This window comes from Arachis hypogaea, chromosome 15, assembly GCF_003086295.3.
Source record: "Arachis hypogaea cultivar Tifrunner chromosome 15, arahy.Tifrunner.gnm2.J5K5, whole genome shotgun sequence".
Taxonomy (NCBI): Eukaryota; Viridiplantae; Streptophyta; class Magnoliopsida; order Fabales; family Fabaceae; genus Arachis; species Arachis hypogaea.
In genome coordinates, this window is record NC_092050.1 from 19886373 (window position 1) to 19909882 (window position 23510).

Here is a 23510-nt window from a genome sequence, read left to right on the forward strand (position 1 = left end):
AGATACAATTTTATGTTGCCCGTTATAATGCTCATTACATATCATGAATGGAATGAAATGAAATGAACCACCTCATGCAAAAATTTAACATAATCTGTGATCCAACAAATACTTCTAACTTCTGATCCTGAATGTATTGTTGGTTTGTTGTGGATGTGATTAGAAATATTGTGAGTTTGTGTTCAATACTTAGGTGTTGTTGATTAAAATTAATTAGAATTTTTTTTATTTTAAAAGTGAAACAATAAAAAGTACATTGTTTAGTTCAAAACTTCCTCGTTCATATATTTTGATGTTTTTGAATTTGTTTATAAATTTTTAATAATAAATTATAAATAAGCTATTAGGTGAAATTATAAAATTTTAGAATTTTATTAGTTTAAAAATTATTTAATTAAAATATTTAAAATTATATATTAAATTTTTAATAATTTTATTTTATATTTAATTAAACCAGTTCAATCACGATTCAATTTTTGTTGGATTATTAAACCAGTTTATAAAATCGATTCTACTCTCACAACTTTGATAAATGTTTTATCAAACCAAGTCTAACCATAGGGCTCCTAATTAAATTTACACAAAAAAATGAATAATTTTTTTTTTCAATCATGCTAAGTGTACACTAAAATCATTCATAAAAATTGACATTAGAGTAAAATACACATTAAAAATGAGTTAAATTATATATGTATTTCTACACAAATACTTGATAACTGATTTTAATATATAAATAGTATTTTTTATTTAACTTAACTTTTATTTTTTTACTAAAAAATCTTTGTGCATACTGCATAATATTTTCACTTTTATCAAATACAATTTTTTTATATTAAAATAAAGTTTTAATCTAACCTAATCTTTTGGATCTAGAAGGCGAGCGAATTGTCCATGCGGTGCATTTGTTAGCAATTGTAATTGTGTGGGAGTTAAGAAAGAAAACGGTACACGTATTTTAGTAAGTATAATCCGAAGCAGAAGCAGCGGCAGCAGCAGAAGAAGAAGAAATGGCGGCAGCTGAAGGAGTGAGCCTAAATCATATCTCTCGAGAGTCCTCTGACATTAGGCGCCTCGCCAATTTCTACCAACAGGTTAGCCGCTTCCTTCGTCTCTTCAATTACCAAGTAATTATATCAGCATCTGTAATTAACTTTACGGTGCAGATACTTGGGTTCGAGCAAGTGGAGACCCCCAACTTCGGAGACTTCGAGGTTATATGGCTCCGCCTCCCATCATCTTCTGTATACATCCATCTCATCGAGCGCGACCCAACCACCTCCCTCCCCGAGGGTCCATGGAGCGCCAGCTCTCCTGTCGCTGATCCCAAGAATCTCCCCAGAGGCCACCATATCTGCTTCTCCGTCTCCAACTTCGATTCCTTTGTCAACACCCTCAAGGTTTCCTTTTTACTTATTTATGTTATGCCTTTTGTTTCATTTTATTGAAACTTATCGTTTTGATATGTGCAGGACAAGGGTATCGAGACTTTTCAGAAATCCCTACCAAATGGCAAGATCAAGCAAGTTTTCTTTTTCGATCCAGATGGTAACGGTTTGGAGGTTGCAAGCCGGGAACAAGATTCCTAATTACTAGTATGTTTCTATGTATAACTATGAATCTATGACATGACGTATTGTGTTTGTGCCTTATCGTTTATCAACACTTGTAATCATGACCAATTTATATTATGCATGCTATCTTCGAGTTTCCAATCAAAGGCATTGATCAACACCCTAATACATCCTCTGCCAATGGCTAGCTTGAGTTCTTCTATCGCTTTTGTCATAACTTTTGGATTGCACAGTAATTCAATCGATGTAAATTTTAAACTCTAGTAAGAAATTTTACAAACCTTACTTAAACCCGGACAAGCGAATTAGCAAGTGAATTTTTACGAGTGTGATGGTGAATTGGTGATTATCAAAATAAGTCGAATATCGAAAGAATTGGTCACTGTCTCGGGTGATTTACAAATAATTTATAGATATAGTACAACTTTCTCGAGAATGAACATAACAAACAGGTTGCAGCAGTTACTGCTGCACTGCTGGTCACTTGGACTAGTGGCATCTGTTGAATACTTTATACAACAAATGCAGGTCCTCCAATACTTGAAGAGTGGTATCATAACATCTTAATAGCTTCGCTTCGCAGTACCTGGGCAGGAGAGGGGTAATGAAACTAAAAAGTTATAAGAAACTCAGCACAATGATATGATTAAATCATCTCTGCTCGTTAAAGACGACATCACTGATTCATTTCTACCTTGTGCAATTCAACCATACTGGTCCTCGCACTAAACAGATTCAAAAACTAATTAGTCTCGGGATCGGATATTGATTCCCATTCCACAACTGCAAACAAGCCACAAAAACAGTATTTAGAGGAAAACGGACAAAATCATGGAACTGCAATCTGAAAAGAAAGTTGAGAACTTGAGCAAAGGGTAATGGTTGAAGAATAATAAGAAAGACAGGGTAACCATTCACGAAACAAGAAGTGTGAAATAAATAAATAAATATAGGAATGTTTCCGTGTGGGTGTCCATGATTAATAAGAATGAAAGGTAGAAAGGTAAAGGAAAAGCGAAGAAGAATGAACTAGTGTTGGAATTGAAGGAGGAGGCTCAGATTCGCCTTTTGTCAGACAAGAATTGGGGGAAGGCATGCATGCATGGCTGCATCAACAGGCAGACAAACACTACACTGAGTCACCTTGCCACCACACACACCTGTCAACCCCCCAACTCATATGTCTGTTCCAATTGAAGAGATCATCATCACTGCCCCGTCATAATAAGAAGAAGAAGAAGAAAAAGAAGTAGTACTATATATATATATATGTATGATATGATTCCAAGCAGAAGCAGAAGCACATGCAATAACACTAACGTTGAACGGAAAGAGAGAGAGAGAGAAAGAGCGAGGAAATCATTGCGTGTGAATTTTGTTCTTCTTGTTGTTCTTTGTTGTTGCTGCTGCTTGTGGGTTGGGAAACGAGAGAGGGAAAGTAATCATAGGCATTGAGAAGTCAAGCCTCATACTTAAACTAATGATAGGAGTCAAAGGAGGCTCAGGTTGGCATTCACACTCAGAGGAGCAATACGACGAACAAGATGGCTGCGTCAACAAAAACAACGCCTCGCCACCATGCTCATCCTCGCTCGCCAATGCTCAAATGCACAACACCATCATCACTGCCTCATTCTGCGACAACATAGCATCAGATCACAATCAAATCAAAAGGAGATGTATACGTGCTTTCCGTTTACTCACTGGCCACCGCCCCATAAGTCACAGGGCACCTTTCAACCCTAATTAGCTTCACATTTCGCCTTCTCTTCTAGTTCCAGTTCACCTTTTAACCCCTTTTTTCTTTTCGGGTCAATGCTAACCAATTCTGTGTACTGGCCCAAAAATCATGGACCCTGTTTTCTATCCATCTAAATTTTGGGTTTTCTGAAAAAAATTCAAAGCAAACCATGAAAAGTCGATTTTTTTTAACTTGACGAATCGAACAATGTTACATGATTAATAAAAGAGTTAACCATCAAAAATGCCTTCGAATTATTTAAGTGCGAATAAAAATGCACTTGAATTTTACTATCAATAAAAATGTCTTTAAATAATTTAAAAACACAATAACAACACTCAATAGTAAATATATATTTTCAAAAAATATTTTAGAGATTGAATTTTAATGTGATTTTTTACAAGAATAATTAAAAAAATGAGATATTTTTATTCTTAAAATTTGGTAATTTTTTTAAGTATATATTTTTTATTAACAAAAAATTACAAGAAAAATATATGCTCAACGAAAAATTACCAAATTTTAAAAATAAGAATATCTCATTTTTTTAATTATGCTTGTAAAAAATTATATCAAAATTCAATCTCTAATATATCTTTTGAGAAATACATATTTAATGTTAGATAATTTTGCAAAAAAAACTAACATTAAATGTATTTCTCAAAAAATATACTAGAGATTGAATTTTGATGTAATGTTTTGCAAGCATGATTTAAAAAATGAGATGTTATTATTGTTAAAATTTGGTAATTTTTTGTTAAGTATATATTGTTTTGTGATTTTTTAAAAGTATTATTGGTTGTTAACAAAAAAAATTATAAAAAAATATATACTTAATAAAAAATTACCAATTTTTATGTATTATAATATTTTATTTTTATAATCATATTTGCAAAAAATTGCATCAAAATTCAATCTTAAGATATTTTTTTAAAAATATATATTTCCTGTTGGGTATTGTTGTTGTATTTTTAAATTATTTGAAGGCATTTTTGTCAATAGTAAAATTTAGGTGTATTTTTGTCAACGTTTAAATAATTCGGGGATATTTTTGGTGGTTAACCCTTAATAAAAGTTAGATTTAATTATTTTGCAGATCTTTATAGTTTTATCAAATTTTTAATTAAATCTTTATACTTTTTTTTCTTTTCAATTGGGTTCCTATATCATGTAATTTTTTTTCAATTTAGTCCTTATCTTGACGAAAAATTTGAGATAACAAAATATTATGTTAAAAAATGAATATTCTCACTATTAGGGTTGGAGACCTAATTAAGGACATCTTTATATTTCAAAAATTCTAAAATAACCCTTGACATTTTATTCCACACTCACACCTTGCCCTAAGTTCTTCAATGAGCTCCCGTTCACTACGTCTCCCCCAGTCGGTCTCCGTCGCGTTCTCGTCGTCCCTCGTAGGCTCGTCGGCCCTTGCCTTGTCCGTCGTAACCCTGGTGTGCTCCACTGCTCGCGTCTCGCTACGCCGCTCTTCCGTTTCTTCTTGTTTTATGAACTGTTGCTCGTCGTCCACGCTCTGCCTCTACAACATGTGATATTTTTTTTTTCATTTTTTTTAAGGTTAATTCTTTGATGTTATTGATGTGAATTTTATTGTTGATTAGTTTATGAGCTAATTATAAATAAATATGGTAGCGATTAAATTGAAATGTTGAATTGGCATATAAATTAGTTTCGCATATTATGAATTTTGTTGATTATTGATTGTTGTTGTTATAATGATGTTGGTTTACTAGATTTTTTTTTTCTTTCTTTTGGTATAGTAATAGAAATTTGGATTTAACCATAAACCTACATTATGGTGAAAATTTTCATGATACAGGGCAAGGTCTAGAGTATTTGGGGGGAAGGGTGTTGGAAGACTTGCAGCTTGAGCTCGATGAATAGAATCTGCAAGAAATAGTTATTGAGTTAAAGAAGTTAGGGTACAAAAGTTATGGTAAGATATAGTACAGTAAACTAGACTGCCAATTGAACTCAGGTCTTAGAGAATTGATGAGTGATGAAAATACAATGAGAAAGGATAAGTTATTAGTGACACAAACTGTTAAGCATTGCTATGATTATGTGCCAACTGAAGATGAGAATAGTAGCAGTAGTTTAATAGAAGTAGAGGTTGAAGGTGAGGATAAATTTGATGATAGTATTGATGATGGAGATCATGAGGACCATTTTGATTTTGAAGATGAAAATGATGATATAGCTTCAAATTCTTGGGGTGGGGGAGGGGAGGATTAATAGCTCATTAAATCAAGATGATAATAGCTCAAATTTTTAGCCCAATCTCACTTTTTTTTGGCAAGTTACGCCAATCGATTAAGCAAATTTTAAGTCTGTTTGCCAATCAATCCAGCAGATTTTAGATCTGTTTGTCACTCCTAGTTATAACACTCCTAGTTATAACAAGTTAATCCAATACAAAATTAATATATACAAATTTATAAATATTATATACTAAAATAATAAAATTTTATTTCTAAAAATTAAATTTAATAAATGTTATATAAAAATAATACTATGTAATATAAAAAATATTAATTAAAATATAAAAATATAATATAATATTACTAATTTCACTTTAAAAAATTATTTCGATTCAGATAAGTTAACCCAAGACATAACCTAAACCTAATCTAAAAATAATATCAAATAAAAATAACAAACCAAAAACAGGTCAAATATACCTTGAATCTGGGTGGGCCGGTCTTGAACATTAAATTAGTTGAACTTTATTTTATAGTTAAATTCATTAATAAATATTATAAACTCATCATGCTATATATATTTTATACATATTTTTCAACTAGTAGTTAGAAAATATGTATAGCATGATGTTTTTAAAATGTATATTGATGAATATTAACTATAAAATTGTCTTTTTGTGCAATCTAACCATACTGGTTCTCGCACTAAACAAATTCAAAAACTAATTAGTCTCAGGATCGGATATTTATTCCCATTCCACAACTGCAAACAAGCCACAAAAAAATATTTAGAGGAAAACGGAAAAATCAAAATCATGGAACTACACTGCAATCTGAAGAAAGTTGAGAACTTAAGCAAAGAGTAATAGTTGAAGAATAATAAGAAAGACAGAGTAACCATTCACGAAACAAGTAGTGTGAAATAAATAAATAAATATAGAAATGTTTCTGGGTGGGTGTCCATGATTAATAAGAATGAAAGGGAAAAAGGAAAAGAAAAAGCGCTGAAGAATGAACTAGTGTTGGAATTGAAGGAGGAGGCTCAGATTCGCCTTTTGTCAGACAAGAAATGGGGGAAGGCATGCATGCATGGCTGCATCAACAGGCAGACAGACACTACATTGAGTCACCTTGCCACAACACACACCTCTCAACCCCCAACTCATATGTCTGTTGCAATTGAAGAGATCATCATCACTGCCCCGCCGTCATAATAAGAAGAAGAAGAAGAAGTACTATATATATATATATGATATGATTCCAAGTAGAAGAAGCAGAAGCACTTGCAATAACACTAACATGCAATAACACTAAGGTTGAACGGAAAGAGAGAGAGAGACAGAAAGAGAAAAAGAGCAAGGAAATTATTGCATGTGAATTTTGTTTTTGTTGTTGTTTGTTGTTGCTAATGTTTGTAGGCTGCGAAACGGAGAGAGGGGAAGTAATAGTAATCATAGGCATTGAGAAGTCAAGCCTCATACTTAAACTAATGATAGGAGTCAAAGGAGGCTCAGGTTGGCATTCACACTGAGAGGGGCAATCCGACGAATAAGATGGCTGCGTCAACAGAAACAACGCCTCGCCACCATGCTCGTCCTCACTCACCACTCAATGCTCAAATGCACAACACCATCATCATTGCCTCATTCTATCAGAACATATCATCAGATCACAATCAAATCAAAAGGAGATGTATACCTGCACTGCGTTTACTCACTCGCCACGGCCCCATAAGTCGCAGGACGCAGGGCACTTTTCAACCCTAATTAGCTTCATTGTTCGCCTACTCTTCCAATTGCAGTTCCAGCTCACCTTTTAACTCCTTTTTCTTTTTGGGCCAATGCTAACCAATTCTGTGTACCGGCCCAAAAATCATGGACCCTGTTTTTTATCCAGTTAATTTTGGGTTTTTGGAAAAAAATTTCAAAGCAAACCATGGAAAGTCGTTTTTTTTTACTTGACAAAACGAACAATATTACATGATTAATAAAATTTAGGTTTAATTGTTCTGCAGATATTTATAGTTTTACGAATTTTTAATTAAGTTACTATATTTTTTTCTTTTTAATTGGGTTCTTAAATCATATAATTATTTTCAATTTAGTTTTTATGTTAACAAAATTGTTTGAAATAACAGAATATTTTGTTTAAAAAGATGAATATTCTCACTATTAGGGTTGGAGACCTAATTAAAGAGGAAAAAAATCCTCTAAAGTGATAATATTAGTAAAGTGATAAAGTGATACTTTAATATTAGTAAAGTGCCAAGGAGGGTTTTTCACGAGGGGATTTTTCAAATCCTACAAAGATCTCCTTTAGAGATAAAGTCATTGGGTCAGAGAAATCGAATGCGTTTGCACTTGCAGGATCTATATCTGGGGATAGTATAGCCACAGTGGTGGGCAAGCAGGGCGATTCCCAACCTCCATGTGTAAACTTCACTGAAGAAGCCAAGCTTTGTTTGACAGAGCCTTATCGAGAAGCTTTAGTGATTAAGGTTCTTGATAAAAATTATAGTTACACAGCTCTTTCACACAAGCTTCGGATGGTTTGGCGCATCAAAGGTGGCTTTGATCTGCTTGATGTGGGGTTTGGGTACTTCATGGTAAAATTCGATGCATGTGAAGATCGTGAGAAGGTCATGCTTGGTGGCTCGTGGTTGATTGAGGGGCACTATGTTGCTGTAAAACCGTGGGATATAGATTTTCGGCCATGTGAGCAATCCTTCGGGTCTACGCTTGTATGGGTTCAGATTTCGGGGCTCCCAATCTGGTGCTATCAAGAACAGGCCATGATGCGTATTGCTTCTGCAATAGGAGTTCCCATCAAAGTGGACTTAGCCACTAAGTTGGCTGAGAGGGGACGATATGCCCGAGTATGTGTTCAAATAAATTTAGGACTGCCAGTGATCAAGCATATCATTGTGGAAGGCGTAACTCATGTAGTGGAGTATGAAAGTTTAAATTTAATTTGTAACTCTTGTGCACGTTATGGTCACGATATGGCACAGTGCTTGGGTAGAGACTCTAGGGAAGGAAAGAGTGCTGATTCCGATGCCACCAAGCCATGGGACGGTATAAAGGCAGTGCCACATCCTGAGACCAAAATTCACAATTCAAATGAAGTAGAACCTAATGTGGTAGGTGGCGTTACTGGCAAGAATCCTGCATCGAATTTGCAAGAAGATTTGGAGGCTAATAATTTGGAAGGAAATAATGTTGAGGAGGCTTGCATGCATGATGAACCAGGCTGGGAGCAAGTTGTGAGGAAAGGTAAAACCAAGCTGGGTCAGAAGCAATTTAACAAGGTCCAAAGAGGCATTCAATCCAAAATCGATTCGAGTAGAGTAATCAGGCCCACCATTCACTTCTCTCACACGAATGGATCCAGCTCCTATCGCGCTAGGGTCGGGTCACGAGTCAAGGTCGGACACAGCGCTTCCCGTGTTGGTGAGACGTCGATCTCCTCAACCCGACACACCCCAGTGCCTTGCGGGTCCTCTCTCCGGAAACGACCAAGGCCGGGGTCCCTACAGAGCTCGCCAGTTGAGAAGAATGGAGGCACGGTGGTGGAAGCATCGTCATGTCTTCCTGCAACCGTGAAGGAAGGTGTTACCGTGGCGGTTCCATTGGAGAAGGAAGGCGCATTGCCGGCTGTTACTGCGTCGGTAGGCGGGATTAAGGAGATATTCCAGGGAGATTCGGCAAACCTGAAGGTCACGGGAGTCACTTCCGCTGGGCAAGCCTCGGTTTGAGGTTGGTGAAGCACTTTGATTTCCTTGTTTTATATTTTTATATTTTTATATTATGGATAGTTTAAATATAATAGCTTGGAATATTAGGGGTGCTTCTAATAAGTTAGCCCGGGTGAATTGTAAAGAGCTGGTTAGGAAATTTAAACCTGTAATTTTTATTGTGGTTGAAACTCACTGTCCTTTTCAACACTTGAAACTGTTCTGGGAAAGACTTGGTTATCACCCTATTGGTATAGTGGAGGCGTCAGGACACAAGGGGGGTATTTGGTTCCTTTCTGCAATACAGGGTGTTCACTGCAAATGGGTTGATGCTTTCGATCAGTGTGTTACAGTTGAGGTTCAGGTAAATACTGTGATTTGGAGGTGCAGTGGTATCTATGGTAGTCTTCAATTTAATACCAGAGTTCTGCTATGGGATTATCTTGTTACTCAGTCTTCGTCTTTCTGCGGGCCATGGATTGTTCTTGGTGATTTTAATGAAGTACTATTCTCTCATGAATCTAAGGGTTGCCTCTTCTCGAGTCGTCATGCAGATCGGCTTGCAGCCTCTCTAGGGAATAGTAATCTGTTTGACTTGAAGACTATTGGAAGACAGTTTCCTTGGTACAGAAGGGTTAAAAATGGTGTTGAGGTGGCGAAAAAACTTGACCGGGTTTGTATCAATAGTGGCTGGTTATCTCTCTTTCCAGAGGCTTACGCAGAAATTTTAAATAGGCTTCAGTCTGATCATTGTCCTATCCTAGTACGCTGTACAGGTCGTCCCCAACCGAAAAAGAATAGACCTTTTCGGTTTATTGTAGCTTGGACAACTCATCCGGGGTACATAAATATTGTGAACCAGTCATGGCAGGCTGGCTACAGAGAGATGCATGGCAAGCTTTCAGAAGTGCAGAAGAACTCTTTGGAGTTTAATTCTAAAGTGTTCGGCAACATTTTCGTTAGGAAATGCAAATTGGAGAGACAGATTAATTTCCTTCAGAAGCGACTTGAAGTAATGGAAGATTTGTCTATGCGGCAAAAAGAAAAACAGCTGATTGAGGAATTTAATAACACGCTTGTGCAGGAGGAACTTCTATGGTTTCAAAAATCCAGAGAGCAGTGGGTAAAATTTGGGGATAGAAATACCAAGTTCTTTCATGTCCAGACTCTTGTGCGGAGAAAGCATAATAAGATTCATGGTCTCTTTCTTCAAGATGGGGTGTGGGAAACGGACCCGGATGTCCTTAGAAAGGAAGCTGAATCCTTCTATAAATGCCTATTCTGCCAGTCGGAGGATGTAGACTTAGGTTGTCTTGGTGATGTGCCGCTGCCTTCCCTGAATGATGAAGCATGTTGTAGCCTCACAGCACCAGTTACTCTGGAAGAAGTTAAGTCGGCTGTTTTCAGTATGCATTCTTTTAAGGTGCCGGGCCCTGATGGGTTTCAGGCTTTCTTCTTTAAAGAATACTGGAAGATTGTTGGTTTTGATGTTTGGACTATGGTTCGTCATGCGTTCTCTGGTTTGGATATGGATCCAAGGATGATGGAAACTCTTGTGGTTCTTATTCCGAAGGTAGAAAACCCGGTTTCCATGAAGGATTTCCGACCAATTAGTCTATGTAATGTGGTTTACAAAGTTATAACGAAGGTCCTGGTCAATAGACTTCGTCCCCATCTCAAAGAGATTATTGGGCCCCTTCAAGGAGGGTTTATCCCGGGGAGAGGAACCCCTGACAACATCATTGTAGCACAAGAGGTTCTCCATTTTATGAAGAAGACAAAGTCAAAGAAAGGCACCCTGGCCTTTAAGATTGATTTGGAGAAAGCGTACGATAGAGTGGATTGGGGATTTCTGAAACAAACCCTGGTGAGTTTTGGCTTTCCTCCTCCGACAGTCAATCTGATTATGCGTTGTCTCACTGCTTCCTCACTATCTATCCTCTGGAATGGGGATAGATTAAATAGCTTTACTCCGAGCAGGGGTCTTAGGCAAGGAGATCCTATATCACCGTATCTGTTTGTATTGTGTATGGAGAGATTATCCTGTTCTATTAATCAGCAAGTTGATAAGGGCTTGTGGAAGCCAGTTGCGGTTTCTAGAGGGGGTCCAAGAATTTCTCATTTGATGTTTGCCGATGATTTGCTTCTTTTCTGTAAAGCTGAAAAACAACAAGTTCAAACTGTAATGGTAGCTTTGGAAAATTTCTGCAGAGCCTCTGGAATGAAGGTTAATGTGAAAAAATCTAAAGCGCTATGCTCCAGGAATGTTTCAGCGACAAGAAAAGAGATTTTCACTGGAGTCTCCTCCATCAGATTCGTCCAGAACTTGGGCAAGTATTTAGGGGTGAACCTTAATCACTCTCGGGTGACACGCGCAACTTTCAACGATGTTTTGGACAAGATTCGGGGAAGGCTAGCCAGCTGGAAAGGGAGATTGCTTAATAAGGCAGGCAGACTCTGTTTGCTCAACTCGGTAGTGACTGCGATTCCTACTTATCGCATGCAAGTATCTCTCTTCCCTAAAGGGGTAACTAATAAGATAGAATCCATGATGCGAAACTTTCTATGGAAGGGTCAAGCTGATGGTAGAGGCCTGAATCTAGTTAACTGGAAAGTGTTGGTCACTCCTAAGAAGTTTGGAGGTCTGGGAATTAGAGATCCTTTTTGTGCCAATATTGCTCTTCTTGGAAAACTAGTTTGGCAACTTTTTCACCATCCCGACAAGCTATGGGTTCAACTGTTGACGGAGAAATACCATTCTTCTAAGGCTGATTGTTTTAGTCGGTCTCGAGGAAGGGGATCTTATGTTTGGAAGAGTATATGTCGAGCTTGGGATATCCTGAAGGAAGGTTTTAGTTGGTGCATTGGGGATTTGGAACAGAACTTTTGGTTTTCTAAATGGAGAAGAGAGGGGCGACTATGTCAGGAGATGGATTATGTTCACATTTCTGATTCGGATCTCAGGATCTTGGACCTTTGGTCATCTGGACAGTGGAACCTTGAGAATATCTATTCTCATATGAATCAGTCTCTGCAGAGCAACATTAACTCTTACAACCCAGATGTTCAAGCTGGTTCAGAGGTCGGTTGGTGTTGGACTGGTGCGGCCTCAAAGGTTTATGATGCTCATAGTGGTTATTTGTGGCTCAGTAAGAAGATGTTTAGTTGGGAGGATAGGGGTAATTGGCTTTGGCTTTGGCGTCAACATGTTCCAGAAAAGCACAAATTTTTTGCCTGGCTATGTCTTCGGGAGGCTCTTCCTACTGCTGCATTTCATTTTAGGAGGGGCATTTCGCACACGGATAGTTGTCCACGATGTTTCTCAGGTCAGGAATCGGTTTTACATTGTATTCGGGATTGTCCAAAAGCCCAACTTGTTTGGCAAGCTTTAGGGATCTCCGATCAACCAGTGGATTTGATGAGTTGGTTCTTATATAATAGCAAACAGCGCCCTTTTAGATTCTTTTCTGGTCTCTGGTGGATTTGGTGTTCGAGAAATAACGAGATCTTTCATCCTCACGAGCATTGGACCACAGACAAGGTGATTGGTATGGCTTTGTCCTTAGAAAAGGAGCTCCGAAATATTTTTGAGTTGCAACGACTATCTATCCCCTCAACCATTAGTGGCTCTTGGATTCCCCCCTCAGTGGGTACCTTTAAGATTAATTGTGATGCTAGCTATCCTGGCAGTGGTTCTCGAGTTAGTTTTGCTTGTGTTAGCAGAGATTGGAAGGGAAGGTGGCAACGAGGCTGTCTGGGAACAATTGAGAGTCGTAGCATTTTGCAAGGAGAGTTGTTTGCTATTTGGAGAGGCTTTCTTTTAGCATGGGACTCGGGACAAAGAGACATTATATGTGAGACAGACTGTGTGGAGGCATTTACTATTGTCAATAATTTACAAAATTGCTCTGGGTTTATTAATCCTTTGGTGTTAAAAATCCGAGATATCATGTCTTGGAAATGGCGTGCTGATCTTCGGTTGATCTTGAGAGATGCAAATACAGTAGCAGACATCATGGCAAAGACTGCAATGAGGACTATTTCTCCCCAAGTGGAGCTTCCATTGCCTTGGAAGGAGTTTGAGAGTAGTATTCAGCGAGACTGCCTTTCTTAAGCAGTTTCTTGTTTTTTTTTCTTTCTTGGTTTTTGTTTATTTTCTTTTAAGTCACCAAAAAAAATCACCTTTAAATTTTTAACATTTATTATCTGTGACAATCTTAATTCAATAGTAATTAATAGTATACTTTTTCTCTAAAGTGACAATACAACTTTAGAGGAGTCCAATCCAATTGAGGACATCTGCATATTTTAAAAATTCTAAAATAACCCTTGTCATTTTATCCCACACTCACACATTGCCCTAAGTTCTTCAACGAGCTCCTGTTCGTGGCGTCTCCCCCAGTCGACCTCCGTCGCGTTCTCGTCTTCCCTCGCGTTCTTGTCGTCCCTGTCATTTTCGTCGTCCCTCGCGTGCTCGTCGCCCTTTGCCTCGTCCGCCATCCCTGCTCATCTGCCTTCATTGCTCGTCCGCCGTCATTGCTCGTAACCCTAGTGTGCTCCACTGCTCGCGTCTCGCTGCACCGGTCCTCCGTCCCTTTCTTGTTTTTTGAACTGCTGCTCGTTGTCCACGTTCTGCCTCTACAACAACAGGTGATAATTTATTTTTTTTTTTAGTTTTCTTTTCAAGGTTGATTCTTTTATGTTATTGATGTGGATTTTATTTTAATTAGTTTATGAGCTTATTATAAATAGATATAATATTGATTAAATTGAAATGTTGAATTGGTTTATGAATTGGTTTCGCAGATTATGAATTTTGTTTATTGTTGATTGTTGTTGCTGTAATGATGCTGGTTTATTAGTTTTTTTTTCTTTCTTTTTGGTGTAGTGATGGAAATTTGGATTTCACCATAAACCTACATCACGGTGAAAATTTCATGATACAGGACACGGTCTAGAATATTTGAAGGGAAAAGTGTTGGAAGACTTGCAATTTAAGCTTGATGAATAGAGTCTGCAAAAAATAGTTATTGAGCTGAAGAAGTTAGGGTACAAAGGTTATGCCAAGATATACTATAGTAAACCAAACTGCCAATTGAACTCAAATCTTAGAGTTGATGAGTGATGAAAATGCCATGAGAACAGCGGATAGATTACTAGTGTCACAAATTGTTAAGCACTGCTTGATGTATGTTGTTGATGGATGTCAAGAAGGTAATGGTGTTGAGATAACTTCAAACCGTAAGATTATATGTCAACTGAAAATGAGTAGAGTGGCAGTAGTCTAATAGAAGTAGAGGTTGAAGGTGAATTAGAACCATCTAGTGAGAAAGATAGATTTGATGATAATGTTGATAATGGAGATTACGAGGATCATTTTGGTTTTGAGGTTGAAGATGAAAATGATGGTGGAGCTTCAAATGCTTTGGAGGGGGAGGGTTAATGGCTCATTAAATCAAGATGATAATGGACAAGCTGTTGGTGAGGATGCTACTATTGGTGAGGATGTTGAAGTTTGAAAAATTTATGAGGATTTCAAAATGAAGATATTGATAACTACGAGGGAGATTCAGATGATATGATTATAAAGAGAAGGTACCTTAAATATAATGAGACTGAGATGAGCAAGGACTATGAGTTTAAGGTGGAGTTAGAGTTCAAATTACTCGCTCAATTTGAAGATGCTATTAGAGAACATGCTTTATTAAATAGAAAGTTAGGTATGTCAAGAATGATAAAGTTGGTGAGATATAGAGTGGGTTGCAGAAGAAAGAAAGAAAAGTATAAATGGATGACATTTGCATCCCAGGTTAGTGATTCTGATTGCTTTTGGCTGAAAACTCAAAATGTGAAGCGCACTTGTAGACCGAAGTAAAGAATATCTAATTTCACCGATATTTAAATAAACATAATTTCTAAAGACATAAAATAAATTATAATTTTTAAATTCACAAACGATAAAGTCTTTATAATTCTAAATATCTAATAAACATAATCATCAATTAAGTTTTTTGAAACAAAATAATAAAACTAAAATTGTCTAAAGGAAAACAATTATTTTTCATAACATATAATTAAATATTATCCAAGTCTCTAATCAATTAAGTATAGTCTAAATTATAGCTTAAAGTAAAGCGAACAAATATTCTAAATACAGGCACAAAAATAAGGTTTCAAATTTTTTTTGATAAAGTGAATTGGACAGCCTCCAATCCTAGGCATTACACCCGTGCAGCTCTATGTTTTTTGGTAAAGTGAATTGGACAGCCTCCAATCCTAGGCATTACACCCGTGCAGCTCTATGTGAGGCAAATAAAGTTGCCATCTGACCCAGGCCTCGACTACAATAACGTTTCAAATTCAATTATCATCTTAAACCCAAGACCCGTGGATTAGGCCGTATAGATTAGGTGGACTTTTTTTATTATGGCTGTCTCAAATTTTTAACTTGGCTCCGTCTTTTTTTAACAAGTTACCTAAGCTGGTCCAGCGAATTTTAGTCTATTTGTCACTCTTAGTTATAACAGGTCAACTCGATGCAAAATTAATATATACAAATTTATAAATTTTATATATTAAAGTAAAAAAAATTATTTTTCAAAATTAAATTTAATAAATATTATATCATATTTATACTAAAATAAATTATTTTAAAAATAAAAATAATACTATATAATATAAAAAATATTAATTAAAATATAAAAATAATATAATATTACTAATTTTATTTTAAAAAATAATTTTGAGATAAGTTGACCCAAAATATAACTTAAATCCAATCCAAAAATAGTATCGAATAAAAATGACAAACAAAAAACAGACAAAATATACCTCGAGTCCGGGTGGGCCGGTCTTGAACATGCCTAAGATGTACTACTACTTTTAAAGCAACTCAAGGAAGATGCTTGCAGCCGAGGCCTTGGATCAATGGCAGCATTACCTGCCTCGCTGGGAGCTGCACCCAGGCCTAGGATCCAATCCATCGACTTAAAAAAAAAAAAGGAAGATGCTTATTGCCTTATTCCCTCTACAAATCAGAAATGTGGAAGCTTTTCTCTTTCTCTAGACGCTTTCGCCTCTGCTTCACCAACATTCCTCAATGCCCATCAAGCATGGAGGTAGACGACGATGACTTGTTCTTATTCGTCTTTAGCAGACTCTGACACGTGTGATGATGAGTTACCACCTCACTTACCATCCGTGATCTCCACAAAGCGCTTCTTCTTCTCTTCAACACATGACCTCCTACTACCACTCTGTGGTCTCAATAATTGAGGGAGGAGTGGGAGTCTTCATGGATTTCCGACGTCCCATGAAGGAAATGAAGATTGGGATTTAGAAATGCTGACAAAAGGTAGGTGTTGGTGATCACAAAATCAAGAAAGACGTGCACGCATAAGAGAGGGACGCTGCTGTTCTACTGTCTCTATGCAATATGCATGCATGCTTCATCAATACAATATTACTTTTTATTTCTTAGCTTAGCTTGTTCCTTCTTATTTTTACTTATTTAATGAAAAATGAAAAACGACAGCTTAAAATAATAGTTCAAGATTCAAAATTTCCTTATTCAAGAATTTTGAAGCAAAATTTATTGCAGAATCACAGAAAATAGTTTTCTAGGATCACTAGCTACGTCTATTTGATCACTTGAAAATCTCCATCTGAAGACTGAAGCAACTTAAGAGCTTAGGCTGGATGGAATTCAGGGCTCAAAAGTCATGCTTTCAGCTTGCCGTTTAACCGATTCAAATAGAACAGAGGACAGGTACCTCTCTCCAAAGCTAGGGAAAACAACCTGCATCATAGAACCCCAATTCAGAAATGCCACAAACATGTCCCATCATCTCAGTCTTTCAAATAGAGATTTCTAAATACTTTCACCAAAACTTTAGGGGTACAATCAACTCACCACAATAAGCTTTCCAGCATATTCTGCCCTTTTTGCTATCTTCATGGCAGCAGCTGCTGCTGCTCCAGAAGATATTCCCACCTGCAACAACATCCAGAAAATTGGGAAAAAGAACAAATTTATAACCTGCTTCCACTTTAACTTCCGAAATTCGCTCAACATAGATTGATTCTAGTACAATAGACATTTTCAAGCTCGATCTTCTCAGTTTCAACAGATTTGGGGAACTTACAAATAGGCCTTCTTTAAGCATAAGTTGCTTTGCAGTTTCTATAGCTTCTTCACTTGATATCTGCCAATTTAAAAATATCTCAAGTGTTAACAAAACATAAAATGCATCATTTTTTTAGTCTTATTCCCAATTCGAACATATTGAATGCTCGTGTAACTTTCTAAAAGGTATTCATGAATCACAACATTTTATCAACTCTTGAATAAAGCTTACTTGAATGATTTCATCCAGAAGATTGACTTCCAATACACCGGGGACAAAGCCTGCACCAATCCCCTGAATCTTGTGTGGACCTACACATTAATAATGACAAATTGCAACTCACTGGGTACTACAAATGAAGTTGTGGACCTTAACCCCGAGGACTTCTAATAAATAAATAACTTTTTTTTAAAAACAAAAATACAAGAAAGTCATTGTCACAGAAGAGGTTGTAACTCACCAGGTTTTCCTCCTGAGAGCACTGGACTTTCAGTTGGTTCCACACCAATCAACTACAAAAAGTCAAAAGAAAAATGATAACATAAGAAAATAACACCATGATTATAGCAGAAATTATCTTCTGCAAATGTATCTAAAGAACAGCTAACCTTTAAGTTGGAATTCTGCTCTTTCAGATATTTCCCTGCACCAGTGATGGTACCACCAGTACCTATCCCGCATACAAGCATGTCGATTTTTCCTTCCGAACCTTTCCATATCTCTGGGCCAGTGGTTTCATAATGTATCTGCCACAAGAACAAAATTGATCACCCAAAGTTGGCAAGAATCAGTTGTACTAATTATAGAATAGATGTGTTTCTGGTACCTTGGGGTTGGCTGGGTTTTCAAATTGCTGAAGCATGTAGGAATTGGGAGTCTTAGCCACAATCTCTTCAGCCTTCTGAAGGGCTCCTTTCATTCCCTTTGCAGGGTCTGTCAGAACCAGCTCAGCCCCGAAAGCCAACAGAGTGATTCTTCTTTCGAGACTCATCGAAGCAGGCATTGTAATTATGAGCTTGTAACCCTTGGCTGCAGCCATGAAAGCTAATCCGATGCCAGTATTTCCACTTGTTGGTTCAATCAGAACACTCTTCAGCAAAATATGAGAAGAGCCACATGCAGATAAGAAACAAATCAGATCATACATCTAAATAACCAACACTATCTTCCATCAATCCACATTCTAGCTAGTTCTGCATCTCAGTTTTAACAGAAAGTAATAAACAGTAACACCATTCAACCAAAGTGTAAAATAACTTCCAAGAGTAAACCAACCTTTCCAGGTGATATTAGCCCCTTCTCTTCTGCATCAGCAATCATACTGTAGCCAATCCTGCATGCCACACACATATATTAAGAACTGAGACTCGTGACAATTAGAGAAAACAAAGAAAAGAAAAGAAAATGAGTATGTACCTGTCTTTGACACTAGAACATGGCTCCATCAATTCTAGTTTGGCAGCAATGCGGGCAACACAACCATCGGTAACTTTATTAAGATATACAAGTGGGGTTTTGCCAATCAACTATACAAAAGTTAGAATCTAATGAGAAAAACTACCAAGTGGGGCAAAGCAAAACCTTTAAGAACTTAGAAACATTAAACGGAAATGGACATCAAACTCACTTGTGTAACATCATTGGCGATTCCAGCCTTTTCGACAGCCATTATATCAGCTTATAACACTGAGAATCAAAGACACAACTATGAGCACATCGACAACAAATTCCATTAACCACAAATTTTTCTTAACAAAGAAAAAGCCAAATACGTATCTGGCTTTCGTGGGAGATAATAACAGAGAAGAATAATATTTAAAGAAAATTTTTGCATTGAAAACTCAGATCAGCAAAATACCAAAACCGAAAATTCAGCTATGGAAAAGTGTTATATCTCATTCTCAAAGTTTTGTCAACACCACTTGTATTGGAACCAAACATCACGATGAGGATCACAAGAATGAAAAGAAATCTAGAGACTTTTAGCATGAACACCAAACCAAGGATAACAGATTTACATTATAAAACTGCGATTAAAAAAACATGATAAGAAGGAACTTAACAAATAGTAGCAACTGATATGGATGCAGTGGCCAGGGACAGAGTCAGATCGGTAATAATGCGCAATGAAAGCTGATTAACAATATCGTGATTTGGAAAATTGATTAGAGAGGAAACATAGAATGTAATCTTTATTAATGAAATCTGTCAGTGTCAAACTTACGCATCACACAAGGGAAGCCAAGTACAAAGGACGTATCTGAAACACTCGCACTTCTTACACATTAATAAATATATATATATATATATATATATATATATATATATATATTGGATGTCTCTTTTTTTTATGAATTATTAAATTTTATTAAATAAAAATAAAAAATATTATAAAAAAAGAGTATTGATAAATTTTATAAATATAGAATTTATCAATGTATACATACATAAATATATTTTAATATATAATATTTTAAAATTAATAAATGTGACCTTTTGTTTTAAAATAAGTAAATATAAAAATGTGTAAATACATACAAAAATAACTTTTATTTATTAAGATTAATTATTATATAGTATTATTTTTAATTAAAAAATATTAAACAATTTAATTATTTTATATTACTTGAAAATAATTAAATTATTCATTAAAAAAATAAAAAATATTGTAATAGTTAATTTTGTTAAAATATATTGTTATATAATATATTTTTTTCAAATATGTATAAGCATGCATTTTATTCAAAATATTATATATTATATTATTTAAGAAAATTAACTATTATATAATAATATATTTTTTAATGTGCATACAGTTATCCTTTGAAATTAATAATGTTTTAAAATATTATATATAATACATAAAATTGTTGATTTTTTTAAATATAGGTTAGAAACAAAAATAGAAAATTAACAATGTGAATTTAAAAACAAACACATCAATTTTCTGGCCAAAAAATTATTTTAGTGTTATTTTTAAAGATAAAGATATATGGAGTTGAACTTTAGGATAGTGAACTTACCCTTCTCGCAATGTACAAGAGACCTTTTTTATTTTTCTTTTAAATTATTCTAAAAGTAACTGACTTATAGCGAGAATAATTTTTTCGATATTTTAAAAAATTCAAAAAAACATCTCGCTTTCACCGAGCATTTAATATATATATATATATATATATATATATATATATATATATATCCAATTCTTAATATTATATTTAATATTAATATATTTAGTTATGTAACTATATATAACAACGTATAATAATAAAATATACATTTAATAAAGATCGAGTTAAGCCCCATTTTGGTCCCTGAGATTGACGAGTTGTACTGATTTAGTCTTTCAGATCCCAATTGCACCAAATTAGTCCCCCAGATTCGAAAAAATGCATCACGTTAGTCCTTACCCTATTTTCCGTCACTGGAGGTCATATGCCATTAGTGACTTGGCAAATATTGCCACGCTGGACACACTAACGGTTATATGACGTGGCCTAATGTTTGAATTGCTCCAATTTAGTCCTTATCCCCCTTTTAAAACCTAAGTTCATCCTATGACCCCATCATCTTCTTCTTCTTTCCGTTTCTCTCTGGTTCTTCGTCTCCTGCTCCCTTCCGAGTTAACCAGCATGATTGCAAGTGGGAGCCAGAGTTCCATCCGGTCCAACAGTAGGAGTTCCAGTCGAAGTAGAGCGTCGGGTGTTCCGCAGTGGTGTGAGTGTGGGTGCCGCCCTGTTCTTTGGTGGTCCACAACAGAGGCTAACCCTAACAAGCCATTCTTTGGGTGCCCTAACTACAATGTTAATGGTAAGAAGTGGTGTGGTTTGTTTGTCTAGGCTGACATTGGAGAAGAAGACCTGAGAGGAAGGGTAATGTCTACTGTGGATGGTGACCAAGTTAGGGTGGATTTGGCTTGGAGAATTGGGAAGATAGAAGCTGAAGTTAGAACCCAAAAAATATACATTTTAGGTTTGGCTTTGTTTGTAGTTTTTGTTGTTGGTTTTATGTTGGTAGTTAAAGCTTCAAGATGAGTTTGTGTTACTGTATTCAGGGTGGAAGTGTATTAGAAGAAAGAAAAATTTTTCTTCTCAAATGTCATAGTTGTTTTCTGTCATTCAATGAAATTGCTGAAAGAAATTGCAAAAACAATGCATCTGAAGTAGCATAATTGAAGCTGGAAGAAATTGTAACAATAATAATATCCATATCAATAAGTTTTAACAAAAGTAACAATAATCCTGCCATACTAATGACAACTCTTAAGACAAAATACACCTTAGCCAAAGGACACAGAGTGCCATCATTGTCATATTCTATTCAAATATACTAAAAGTCTACTGCCATAAATTCAGGCCACAAAACAAAAAGCATCATTTACAAAAAGCTGCCAAGTTTCATCCAAAATAGGCAAAAACAAGATCAGGTACATCTTCATTTCTTCTTTCTTGGTGGCTTGAAGCCAGGTGTTGGGACAAATTTTAGGAAGTTGGCCAGTCTTGAAGATGTGGCTGAGCTTGCTCCTTGTAGTGGATCCACAGTAATCGATCCTGATGGTGGTGTGGAGGACCTCCTTCTTGTCTGCAACTTGGATGGTCTCGCAAGTGGATTCTGTTTCAGTAGGACATAAATTCAGTTGAACGTGGACAACAATTTTGAGTATGAGTTGTGAAACTAAATGCAACTACCTCTTGACTATGTTGGGACTGTTGTGCATCGGAGTAGTTTGGCTGGGAGAGGTCGATCTCAACTGGTGCAGGTGGCTGAGCAAGGGCTTCTGGAGCAGCTTGAGATGGTGCTTCTGGAGGAGCCTGAGCAGGTGCATCTGGAGGAGCTTGAGTAGGTGCTTGTTCAGTGGGCTTTGTCTTAGCAGCAGCTGCATCTGCAGCTGCAGTTGCATCAGCAAGAGCTTGAGCAACATCAGCTGCTCTCTTTTTTGGACAACCCCTCTTTGTGTGCCTCTTTTGTAGACAGTATTTGCAGGTAAACGGTTTTAGTTGTCTCTTTAGAGTCCCAGTTACCTTAGACTTCTTGCTTCCCTCATTACCCTCATCTGCATCATTTCTCCTTTTCTTTGTTACTGGTCCTGGCTTCTTCTTTTTCTTTGGAGCTTGTGATCTATTCTGGTCAAATTTTTTCCAAAGAGATTGTCCAGGCCATGGATTTATGTAATGTGCATAGGTGTCTCTATATGCGTCCATGGTAAGCCACTTATGACAGAAATCTTCAGGCCTCTTATTCACCCTTGCGAGGGCTGCACACGCATGCACACAGGACATTCCTAACCTTCTTCACTAACTTGCTAGTCAACTAGTTCCTATTTGCAGCTCGGTTGGTGGCCTCTCTAGCACATGTGTGGTCGTCATTGAAGGTTTTTATCTGCCAACATGTCTCCTCGTGATCTCGTGATGCATATACCACCCACTTGCACTCCTCAGCCTTACAAACAGCCCTGCATATCACAACATCGTTCTTAATAAACTGAATCATCCTACCTTCTTGAATTGTAAACTCTCTCACTGCCTCTCTAAACTCCCACTTTGTATTAAATTTCATCCCCACCTCAAGTTTTAAATCACCGAATCGAATACCATCTCTAAATACTGGGAATACATCATCTGACTCTTCTTCAGAAAATTCATCTTCCGAAGGAGGATGAGTCTTCATTTCCTCGGAGTGCCAAGAGTTTGCACCATCAGACTCTGCTCCAGGATCATATGAGTTGTCCAAATTTTCATCTCCTGTCACAGGGACTTCTAAGAAACTTAAGTCCACATCACACTCCTCATCACCCACCACCAATGCATCATCATCGTTAAGAAACTTCCTCTTAGACTTTGCTAGTCCATCAGCAGGTGCATGCTTCGACCCAGGCTCTCTCCTCTTGGTCTCACATTTTTTAACAACATCATCATCAGTTGAGCTATCATCTCTCCGAGGATCATATGAACTGTTCTCTGTGGTGTGTTCATCTTCAGAAGAAGACAACATTAGCACTTGTTTTTTCTTCTCATGTTGCTTCCTAGTCCTCACTTGTGAAGCAGACCTTGTGCAATAGGCTTTAGTTCTGATTTTGGGCTTTGGCTTTGGTTTGGGCTTAGACACAGAATTCTGGTT

The 23510-nt window shown here is 36.5% G+C and overlaps 2 protein-coding genes and 2 long non-coding RNA genes across 7 annotated transcripts; 1 reads left to right on the forward strand and 3 right to left on the reverse strand.

The window, feature by feature from the left end:
• Positions 1–844: 844 nt before the first annotated feature.
• Positions 845–1717, forward strand: LOC112749870 (glyoxylase I 4). The gene is made up of 3 exons (XM_025798292.3): positions 845–1091; positions 1164–1397; positions 1470–1717. The coding sequence occupies exons 1-3, from the start codon at positions 1008–1010 to the stop codon at positions 1584–1586; spliced, it is 435 nt and encodes a 144-aa protein (XP_025654077.1). The 5' UTR covers positions 845–1007; the 3' UTR covers positions 1587–1717.
• Positions 1718–1914: 197 nt separating this feature from the next.
• LOC112749872 (uncharacterized) lies at positions 1915–3413 on the reverse strand. Its single transcript, XR_003175246.3, has 3 exons — positions 2892–3413; positions 2266–2354; positions 1915–2157 (listed from the first exon to the last, which is right to left on the reverse strand). It is a non-coding gene; the product is annotated as an uncharacterized lncRNA (long non-coding RNA).
• A 1113-nt stretch (positions 3414–4526) lies between these two features.
• LOC112749871 (uncharacterized) lies at positions 4527–7323 on the reverse strand. The gene is made up of 3 exons (XR_003175244.2): positions 7233–7323; positions 6015–6297; positions 4527–5220 (listed from the first exon to the last, which is right to left on the reverse strand). It is a non-coding gene; the product is annotated as an uncharacterized lncRNA (long non-coding RNA).
• A 9479-nt stretch (positions 7324–16802) lies between these two features.
• On the reverse strand, positions 16803–19675 carry LOC112749873 (cysteine synthase). Of its 4 annotated transcripts, XM_025798295.3 has the most exons (12): positions 19618–19661; positions 19457–19526; positions 19021–19079; positions 18810–18919; positions 18669–18726; positions 18220–18483; positions 18002–18139; positions 17854–17905; positions 17625–17704; positions 17412–17471; positions 17180–17260; positions 16803–17065 (listed from the first exon to the last, which is right to left on the reverse strand). In XM_025798295.3, the coding sequence occupies exons 3-12, from the start codon at positions 19060–19062 to the stop codon at positions 16973–16975; spliced, it is 978 nt and encodes a 325-aa protein (XP_025654080.1). In that variant the 5' UTR covers positions 19063–19079; positions 19457–19526; positions 19618–19661; the 3' UTR covers positions 16803–16972. The 4 variants fall into 4 exon arrangements, with proteins under 4 accessions (XP_025654080.1, XP_025654081.1, XP_025654079.1 ...); XM_025798296.2 differs by lacking the exon at positions 19457–19526 and having other exon boundaries at positions 19618–19675; XM_025798294.3 differs by lacking the exon at positions 19618–19661 and having other exon boundaries at positions 19457–19598.
• Between the last annotated feature and the right edge of the window lie 3835 nt (positions 19676–23510).